We start from the raw sequence: 10,645 nt of genomic DNA, 5'->3' as shown, positions 1-10,645 counted from the left end.
CTCGCTACTTCCTTTCCACGTAGCACCATGACGTCATGATCCGGCCTGACTGACACGCAAATTGCCCCTACAGCAAAGTTTTTTTTTTCACTCCCACGAATGCATGCACTTTTTTTTAAGAAAAGCATTTTATTACAGTTTGCACATCATTATCAGTGTCTGCCAAGCACCACTCCAGTGGTTACTTCAACTAAAAAACTGTTTTACAATAAATATTCAAAATATTTAAAATCAGAAAATGTACAGAGTAATATTTTGAAGTAACTAATGCTTGTCTCTTTGCACAGAGCATGTTTTAGGTTGTAGTGCAAATAATACATTAATGCAGAAATCCTTAACATTTGCCAGAAAATGTATTACCAAAACATGACAGGCTTTGAACTATGACTTTACCTTTTCAATGCAGAACATTAACTTTCATTATTAAAACAATAAAGTTAGCTACAATCACTTATACTGTCACTGAATGCATTGTAAACTGTTCTAGTTCTTTGCTCTTTTTAAATATTCTGTGTGCACATCAAGTCACACCTGGCCAAGAAACAAGAATGACTTCAGCTGGTTGTGGGAGTGCTTGAGTTCATCCTATGAGGTAAAGTTGAGTCTGAACAACATGGTCTGAGGTGTGGTGACATCAGCTACAGCCAGCTCTTGCCTGTCGGCCAGTCCCAGCTCTGGAAAAACATGTTCATAATATAAGTGAGTCAGCATATTCACAGTTTGCTCATCTGACCAGTTCAGAGTGTAGGCATTGCTGTTTTTTAGGAAACATATTGAGAAAATATAGGAACTCACCTTTCAGTGTTTTGGACAGATTTGACCGTGTCCTCTGTTCAATTGAGGCGACAGACTGCAAAATAAAATACCAACTAAACATCTGCCTAATTTCATCAGGACAAGACAGCTGCCAGTTCAGTTTACCAAGATATCATATGTTGTACTCTATAGGTATCTGTATCACTTTAAGAGTACTGGTACTGGTATCATAAGTCTTTAAACAATACTCAGCCATACTGTAAACATACAAACAGTGTGAAACCAGAGATTAATTACCTGTAAATATAATGTTTTGTTCTTTCCTTCCACTGTTGCTGTTATAGCAGGTGATTTCATTTGTCTGAAAAAAATGCATTATTTTTGCAATGTTAAAGACAACACACAATGCACTAGCAGAACTCAAGTATGATGGTACAGTGCAGTAATTGTTAAGAAACCAAAATAAGGCAGCTAAACCTACAGAGAGGCACTCTCAGTCAGGTAGTCCAACACCTCCTGGAGTTTGGAAGATGGAGAAAAGTGCAGGTCCAGAGGTACTTGGCTGCAAGCTGAACAGTTTTCCTGCATCAGATGGGAACATAAACATATTTGACAAACAGGTTAATTTATCACTGTCGTAAATTAACTAGCTGGTAGAAAAGAGTTCAGGAACAAACCTTCCGTTCTGCTTCAAAAGTGTAGGTGTACAGGCCATCAACATCATTGAAGACCATATAGTTGTTGAGAGGTATGTAGGCACTGCAGATGCAAAAGATAACAATCACGAGAAACAGCGAATGGAACGAGTGGTTTACACAGATCTTAACTTTGTGCATATGGCTGCCAAGCAGAACCTGCAAACTCACCTTGATGCTATTTTGAAAACTTCAGTCGCACAAGCAGCTGGGTCAAATAAATCAGAAAAACAACTATTACATCCAGGTAGACATTTGTTTTTACATAAAGTCAATATAGTCAGCACTGTCTGGAAATTATTAACTCTTATATGACAGGACATGCGATCTTTCACAAAGGCACAGGGTCCACAGGCCTGTGCACCTTCCCATTTACTCAGTCTTAGCTACTCACCAGCAATGACAGCATTTGTAGACGCTACAGCTGGAATTATCCTCTTAACAACACCTGGAACATTTAAATGAGACATAGAAAATATGTTTTCCTCACTTTTAGAAATGGACAATCAAAGAAATAAAAGCTACATAAGTGCGCCGATCAGAGTGAATATCCATAAGACACATGTGTAGAAATGTTTTACCATTCGTCTTGCACAGACAGAGACTGTGTTTTCAGAGACAGAGAATAAGATACCAAGCTTCCTGTCATTATTATTCAGACAGCTTACTGTTTTTTTATGTACTTTGGCTCACCTCCCAGCAGTGCTGCAAGAAAAGTAGCTGTGTTCTGGTGGTGACAGATAGATGTGCTTTGTGTGCTCACCCTGGGTTAGTCTGTATGTGACTCCTGTTATGTTGAACTCTGCTGCCCTCTCCAGAGATTTCTGGTACACCCACTGGATGTGCTCGGGGTCATCCCCATCCAGTGCCACAGCATCTAATTCACACAAGCAAAGAGAACTTAAACCTTGCTGATTTTCAACTAGTTTTGAATCATTCAGTCAATCTAGGTACTATATAATGTGTACACTTTTAAACTTCTCTTCACTTGGTCTGTTGGTGGAATTACAGCCGAGGGAGACAGAGTAACCCCACCCCCACCTCCCCGGATCAAGAGCGGGGGCATCTCGCCAAACTGTTTACCTGTAATAAACAAACCCACCCGCTGGAGTGTTTATTGGTCCAGTGTGGCATAGTGCATTCTGGATGTTGTAGGTTTTTTCATCCTTTGGGCAAAAGCGAATACTGAAGCCCCTTTTCTCAGTTTCCTTGTTTGTTATAGTCTTGTAAGTCAGGGGCAGTTTTTGTCGAGCCTCAAATCATACTCAATGATAATTCCAAATAATACAAAGATAACAGTCATAGATTTCATACCTCCAAAGGGTGTCTCTTTGGGCCATAGCAGCACTCGAACATACTCAATGCAATGTTCTGGCAAACGAGGCATAGAGGCTATTGTACACATGGGGAAGTTGACCTACAAAGGCAGGTATATTTTAATACGACCAAACTGATCAAGACTGTTTCTATAAGACCAAAAAGTTGTGGTTGTAGATATTATTTTATAAAAATAAATGCTTCCTCACCTGAGGAGGGTAAAGCTCAAGGGTACAGTCAATGCAGGCCGTCATGCCAGGGAGAATGACTCGAGCATTGCCTTTAAAGCCTTCAGTCCCACCATCAATTAGAGGAACAATGGAGCCAGGGTCCAGGACTCCATCCTCATACACTAGCAGAGACAGCTGTGCAGAAAGACAGAAGGATTGAAAGTGATTGCATTTCCTCTTAGCACATCTTACAGCTTCACCATTTTTAAAAGCAAACATTAGACAACAAAAAATTAGCAAACAGTTAGCCAAAGCATAGAGAAAAAGGACACACAGTGAAGAAGAAAAACTTACCAGCATACCATTCATCCATCTTCTGGCAACTATAGAGTCCAGTCCACAAACAACTATATGAAACTCTAGATGAAAACACAAAGATATTCACATATTCAAGTATAAGCAGCAATGTAACCAATTTATCTTCAGTCTGATATGCATATCTTCCCCTGGACTACATGAAGGCTCTGGATTACAAGCAATAAATAATCCTCTGGAATAGCAGACAAAAAAGGATACTGGGTCTTATTCTTGCTTTTCATCTCATCCTAACTAGATCCAGCAGGTTCTTCATTTACTACAACAGTATCAAACCAAATCATAACCAGACTGAATCATTACAGCCATTCAAACCAGACTTTAAGAAAGTTGGGAGTGAATAGTACTGATGATACTTACGTCTGTAGAATGTTTCATCTAAGTCTTGAATTTTCTTAAAATGTCTGCACAAAGCATTTAGGAGAAGTTCATATTTTGACAGAATGTGGTACATCTACACTCAGAAATTGTTATATTTCACATGGGTATTAGACGCTTCCAACATTTCTCACATTTTAATTGTTTAGGCATTTTAAACAACTGCATATATCAAGCAAACAAAATCTTGCAGTAGTTGCTCAATCAAAAGGATACGGCACTACACAGCATCCTGGTATGCGGCTGTTGATAAAATCAGCTGCAACATCTGCCTTGGATCGACCTACATCTTTTCCCCTGGACAACACACACACACATGCATTAAGAGAGCATATCTGCTAGCTTCAAACATTACATTAACTGATAATAAGGGCCATAAATCACTGTATTACATATTTCTACTCACCTAAAGAGGAATTGACGATTCAGGTTCGAAACATCAATGGTGTCCATATCAACAACATGGATGTTGCGAAAGCCTGATAAAGCCTGAGCCAAAGTATGAACAAAACCAAAGAACAAAGAGTTGGCCATCCATTAAAGCTCAATTCAAATTGCAAACAGTCAGAATTATAGTGCTCATACCAGGTCTTTCAGCAGCTCACATCCCAGACCACCAGCTCCAATGACCAAGATTTTGCAGGTTTCTAACATAAACTGCAATGACTGTGGCGAGAGGTGATAAAGACATATTATATACATTAAAGCGATACAAGATGGCACATGACCAAATGCAATTTAAAAAAGCCTGCATCATTCAACTCCTTATAAGCTTTACCTCTGTGCTGGGCTCAAAATCAGGATGCGTGAAGGGCCCGGATCTCTCCAGAAACTTTTGGATGTGGCTCCATCGTCCCTCCCACTCACAGGTGCGACCACTGACTCCATCAACCACCATCCTGAAAACAATAATATGTATATTTATGTTGTATCATCGCCTGCATTTATGACAGTCTTCAATGGCATGCATAATACATGGTTTGATATTACAAAATAAACTACAGAGACCATGCAAAAAAAAAATACGGTGACATTCAACTGTCACATAAAGTAGTAAGAGTCCTCTTCACAATTCACAACATATCATGCAATAACTTGAGCGGTTCAGGCAGTAACGTTATCCTAACGTCAATTTGTGTTTTTATGGCTATCATATGCCAGCGTCTTCTCTAGTATGCGCAACTTTTTGTTTAGTTAGTGCATGAAAATATACTGAAGCTGCACATGAGGGCGTTTCTGACCTTCTGTGGGTTTTCTAGCGTTATTCTCCTGCCTGCACAGCTCCCGGTAGCTAGGCTAAGTGAACAGCTAGCATGTCAACAGTGACAAGATTGCAGTAAAGACCTCTAACTTTGTGTAGATTCGAATGATATCTCATCATTTTTCACTGTATAGTCAGTAAAAAAACAAGCACATTTTTATCCGCGCCCTAGCAGTAAATTCATTATGTGTACAACAAATATTAGGTTAGCTTCTCCGGCTAGCTAAAGGTTATCCTTCCTCCCGTCTAGTAGCCTCAAACCTTCCGCCAGTTCTACCAATTCATCACTAACTTCTCAGTCAGCTCCACTACTCTCCTTCTTTTCTTCTCCCTAAAAAGAGAGAATAAATGAAGCTTTATTCATGCTGTGCTTTCGTGGGTTAATGAGATCTGAAAGCATCTTTCGGGCAGTTAATGACTGTTTCTTGCTTGCTTCTTTGGCAGCTACTTACGGCTCATCCGTGGCCGCCATGTTTGGCTACTTATCTGCCTTCAAATGCCGAAGTCAGCAGTAGTAAATACGGCCTCTCAGTTAGTAGCCGTATAGCAAATTGTCCATAGGACATAGATTTAGAGACAATTTTAATTAGAAAATAAAAAGCATAGTGTGTCGTACATCAAGGACTTAAAGCTGATAAAGCTTGCTAGTAAAATAAGCAGTAGCTATATAATTGTAGTTGAGTAACTATGTTTTCGATAGTTTTTGAAGGCAACATCATTGTCAGGTCATCACAAAAACAAATACGCCACAGGTCCAACAGGTGGCAGCATTTACCCAGTATTTTTGTATGGCTCGGATGTAAAGTACACAGCTGTGCACACTCACTGCAAAGTACATAATGAATTTCTGTCACAAATGTTAATGGTCACAGGGTGTATTTTTGCAAAGTTGTCCGAGTGTTTTTCACACACTTCATGACTTCGGCCTCTCTTAAACAATGTAGAACAATAGACAAGCTGCTTTAATGGCACAGAAAGCTGCCCAATTGACTCTACTAGTAATTACTCGATAATTGCTCTCCTCTGTGTGCCTCAGCCCTATAACTTTAGCAATTATCTATAAGACCAGTTAAGAGTCAGAGAGAGATAGGAAGAGAGAAATGACCCATGAATTGGTTAAACTGTCCAGATTGGCCCGGATGTACACTGCAACTGGATCAAAAAAATCAGTCTTTCATTTAATTTCTTTTCATTTCTTTTGGTATTATCATTATGATTATTATGTCTTTCACTTGCAACAAAGATCAGAACAAAACAAATGTGTAAAATGGCGTAAAATATGTTACAGCTTTATTGCTGTGACTTATTTTCATAGTGAATTGCTGTATGAGGCACTTAGCATGAATAAGACATAAAACCAAGATCCTGTTATTAAGTTTAACGACTTTAATAGTGACTACATCTCCCTCACGTCTCTGATTTACTGCGTTCTCATTGCTGCTAATGAATCTTGGTGTTTAATCTCTCATTATAGAATGATTAATAAACCTCGGGTAGACTTCTATGCATTTTAAGAGACACGCCTGTGGGCACATGAACGTAATTAATCCATCTGTCCACAAACCCTAAAGGAAACGTGATGTAGATACCTTTTCTAGAGGTCACCAAAGATCTGACTTATGTATGCACTGATGGCCTGGTGCTCTCAAGTTATTTGATGCTGACTGTGTGTGTGTGTGTGTATGAGAGAGAGCGTGACAGAGAGACAGAGAGAGAGACAGATATATATATAGAGAGAGAGACAGAGAGAGAGAGAAAGAGAGAGAGAGAGCGGACATGCACAGCAGGACACAGAGATTTTTTTCTCTGAGTTTCACTGATTTGAATGGTTTGCTCGAGCATCAAGATTTTTTTTTTCTGATTTTTAATTAGATGTTCCAAATGACAGCCTCTGAAAACTGATAACTAAAAATAACTGCTGCGGCCATGTCCTTCATAGCTGACTGCCTGCCGTCTCAGCCATCTTCTCGCTCTTTTTTCCTATTTGTTCTGTCTGTCTTGTCCTCTTTCATTTAACCTCAGCTATACTCTCATGTTAAACAGCAGGGAAATGTGATGAAATTTCATCTAATAAAGACGGAGAATTGAAACCCAGAAGACACTTGAAAATTGATCACATTATTAACAAGGACCATTGCTGTGGGAGTATTGCTCATGGGTACTTCAGCTGATTGTGCCCAGAAGCTCATGTTAAAGCGATGTCTTGAAGTGATATTGGTTTTGCCTCCATTGTCTTTTCGAAGGTCTTTAAAGCACTGAGCGTTGCTGAATGAACACTGGATCTAAAGTAGGGCAGCAGAGGACTAGAAGTCAAAACATCTTCCAGTGGTGACACATTTTTATGGATTCCATTGAAATGCCATCTGTCACTCCCCCATCTTAAGCAGGGATATTCTGAATGTCACTACCTTGCCTTTGAGGTGACCCAGCTCACAGCCATCCATCACAGCCAACCACAGTTAACACATCCATGCAGAGACTGAAGCGTCCAGAGGTGAATAGACTATTGAAATACTTGACCACAGCAGAGTATCAATATTGTGACACTTTGCTAGGAAGAAAACTCATGCTGCTCATGAGTCATTTCCTCCAAGTTCTCCAGAAAACAGAGAAGAAAATCCTATATTTTTTTTCATTTTCCAGATTCCCTTTACATGCACTGACATGGGAATCAGGGTTTGTCAGCTTTATGGCTCCATATATCTTCATATCCATTTGCCATTTGATGGCTTTCCGTCAGGACATCCAAAGTGGTGTTGATGGTGCTAATGATAATGTGTCACAGCGATATGTCCCATGTTAGGCACAGAGTGGGTCTGCCAGCCAGAAGACAAGGAGAAGCTACAGGCTGATGTTGTGTTGTGCTGTAGTAAGTGATTGATGACTCTCTCTGTTGTAGTGCTTTGATTAAGACTCCAGTGATTTATCGCCACTGCTCACAATGTAATTAGACTCTCTATATACACTCAACAAAATAGTGTTGTCTTTCTACATGATCCCATTTTGTGTGTGTGTGTGTGTGTGTGTGTGCACTCTCATGTTATCTTCATATATTGTTGCATTATATTGCAATGGTGCACATCTAAGTGTTTCTCAATCTGGATTTCCAGTATGAACACACATTCCTCTGATCACCTTTTGTGTATTAAAGCAGGAAATGTGTTGCAGTTGGTATTTATTAAATTATTTAATATGTGATGGATGTGTTTACCTTTAACTGAAATTGCCTTGAGTGTATTCACTTCACTATTGCCTAGAAGCTCCATAAATAGATCTTATTTGCTGCGAAAATGCACCCATGCTGCGCTGCGATAGTTCAGGGTCGTGCATTTTAGTTTATCTTGGTCTCTTTAGGTAGTCTGAGGATAGCTGATACCACGAAGGCTATGGTGAGGCAATCTAAAATGTGTGATCTAAAATCTTATTTTAAGTCAAAAACAACCACTGATGATGGAGAAAAATCTATTTTGTGAAGATTCAAATCTCTTTTAGTATTTTTATTTATTTTTATTTACATGTCGCATCATTATTTTTGAAAACTAAAATAATACATATGCATTAGCAGTATTAAGGCAACTACTCTCAATTTCACTATTGTAACATGTCCCAAAGTGAGAAGACTGGACCAAATCCCACATTTGTGGGTTGTTGCAACATCACCAAGGTGTTCAACAACACAATCCATCTTACAAGCATGTGGGGTGTGGCGTCATTGCTGGTTTGCACTTTGTTCTTCCTGTTTCTGATGGGCAGAGCCCCACAGACGGTTTGTGCTCGGCACTTCCTGCCTACAGGGGTGGAGGACTTGCCATGATCTTGTTGCACATAACTTTTTTTCCTGCTATTTGGTCCCTGAGAGTTATTTCTAAGATGGAGGAAAAGCTTTGATGGTGATCAGGAGTGATATGTAACTCCACGTTGAACTGTCACAAGCCCGATTCCAAACAAAAAGAAAAAAAAAACGTTTGGAGGTTGTGTAAAAGAAAAATAAAACAACGTGATAATTTGCTAATCCCTTTTGACATATACTTAATAGAAAACACCACTTTGTGATACACTTCATGATAGTGTGAAGGATATTACTGCATGGAGTCAGGAACACTTTGTAAATGTATTGTGTGTAAGGGCAGTTTGTTTTCAAATGATTTCATTCATTTTTTATTTATGTTTCACACTCCATCCCAACTTTTCTGGAATCACGGATTTAAATGCAGACACGTTGTTGAGGTGCATCTTATAGGTTCAAGTCTGACCCAGATCCTTCAATTATATATCATAATAATATAATTTCATACAATTTCATTTTACTTCAAAGCCAACCTGCCTGTGACCATAATGGTTCTCAGTATATCCACCACATACCGACAGCAGCCAAAAACTGTTTATCTGATACTCTAGAAACCAAACCATAGACAGATTAATATTTGCAGCTGAGAATACAGTACACTTTGACACATTTTTAGTTTCAGTATTTGAACTCATTAGTTACAGATAATAGATTGAAAGATCTTTGCTTTTCGCAATTCTGGGAAATAATTACATGGAACAAATGAAACACTTTCCAGAAAAAGTTTTGGCAGGTTTTCATGAGGAGACTTACTGTCAGGAGACAGACAGCCTGCATGCAGGGCAAAAGCTGTGTGAGAAGACAATAAACTGCAGTAAGATGCCAAATCGCAGTGCCAACAAAGACTAATGAAAATACACATCTGATTTTAATATCCATCATCTGTTGTCAAGATGAAAGGGATAGTCCGTCCTTTTGGGAAATATTCTCATTCACTTTCTTGCCAGAAGTTAGACGAGAAAATTGATACCACTTTTATGTCTGTAGTCCACAGTAAATATGAAGCTACAGTTAGGTGGTAATTAGCTTAGCTTAGCTTAGCAGGCGGAAACAGCTATTCATGTGAATTAATGAGCTTTTAGGTTGTAGTAGGAGGACATTTTCTTATCTTTGAACTGAGCCAGGCAAGGCACTTACCCTGTTTCAAGTCTTAGTGCTAAGCTAAGCTAACTGGCTGCTTGCTCCAGCTACGTATTTATGTGTAGTGCAGAAGTGACAGTATCACGGCAAAAAAGAAGATGTCAAACTATTCCTTGAAGTTTAATTACTAGTCATGACAGCCTGAGTTTTTGCAGCTACACCACAAGATTTGTACTCACGGAGACTGGCTTGTGTGCAGCCTACAGTCTGAACATCAGAACAAGCACAAGAACAAATATTGCTCAATAAAATGTCACAAGACAAGCAATTGAATTAGCCATGATATATTCCTTTTATCAAATCTCTCATCTTTGGCTTGCTCTCTGTGTCTTTCAAGGACAGCAGAGGCATTACTTGCAGGAGAACCTTAAGACAGTCAAACGGAAATTTCCCTCTGGCTATTTCAACAGCGTTTATTCCTGCTTGTACTTCCTATTTCCTGTCCTCCTCAGCACGCTTCCTCCTCTGCCATTCCTACAGTTCCTTCATCACTATTGTCCCCTTCTTGCTAAAAAGAGACATTGTATTGTGGAGACAACATCCACACTGTCAGCAGTCACACAACTATTTCCTCGCAGGAGTGAAACACACCTAGAAACAAAGTGGCAAACAACAGACACTACAAAGGTTTAGAGTTTCCATCTAAGCGGGATGTTTAACCTGATACATGTCAAAAGTAAGGTCCCTTCTTTCTAAATTTTATTGT

General features: G+C 39.2%; 1 protein-coding gene across 3 annotated transcripts; it reads right to left on the bottom strand.

The window, feature by feature from the left end:
• Positions 1-109: 109 nt before the first annotated feature.
• Positions 110-5,464, bottom strand: uba3 (ubiquitin-like modifier activating enzyme 3). Of its 3 annotated transcripts, XM_046384542.1 has the most exons (18): positions 5,405-5,453; positions 5,245-5,283; positions 4,470-4,590; positions 4,277-4,357; positions 4,098-4,180; positions 3,908-3,988; positions 3,674-3,717; positions 3,293-3,357; positions 2,978-3,133; positions 2,766-2,868; positions 2,215-2,328; positions 1,846-1,899; positions 1,623-1,659; positions 1,434-1,515; positions 1,238-1,338; positions 1,054-1,117; positions 796-850; positions 110-674 (listed from the first exon to the last, which is right to left on the bottom strand). In XM_046384542.1, exons 1-18 carry the CDS (start codon positions 5,422-5,424, stop codon positions 586-588), a joined length of 1,389 nt encoding a protein of 462 aa, XP_046240498.1. In that variant the 5' UTR covers positions 5,425-5,453; the 3' UTR covers positions 110-585. The 3 variants fall into 3 exon arrangements, with proteins under 3 accessions (XP_046240498.1, XP_046240499.1, XP_046240500.1); XM_046384543.1 differs by lacking the exon at positions 5,245-5,283 and having other exon boundaries at positions 5,405-5,464; XM_046384544.1 differs by lacking the exon at positions 5,405-5,453 and having other exon boundaries at positions 4,933-5,398.
• Positions 5,465-10,645: the final 5,181 nt, after the last annotated feature.

This window comes from Scatophagus argus, chromosome 3 (genome assembly GCF_020382885.2).
Source record: "Scatophagus argus isolate fScaArg1 chromosome 3, fScaArg1.pri, whole genome shotgun sequence".
Classification (NCBI taxonomy): domain Eukaryota; kingdom Metazoa; phylum Chordata; class Actinopteri; family Scatophagidae; genus Scatophagus; species Scatophagus argus.
This window is presented reverse-complemented; position numbering and strand designations above follow the sequence as displayed.

Coding starts and splice junctions, on each gene's coding strand:
- uba3 (XM_046384542.1), bottom strand. CDS start 5,424: ATGGCGGCCACGGATGAGCC. Junction 3,718..3,907: donor CCAGGATGCTGTGTAGTGCC/GTATCCTTTTGA, acceptor TGCTTTGTGCAG/ACATTTTAAGAAAATTCAAG. Junction 1,516..1,622: donor GTTTTCAAAATAGCATCAAG/GTGAGTTTGCAG, acceptor TTGCATCTGCAG/TGCCTACATACCTCTCAACA.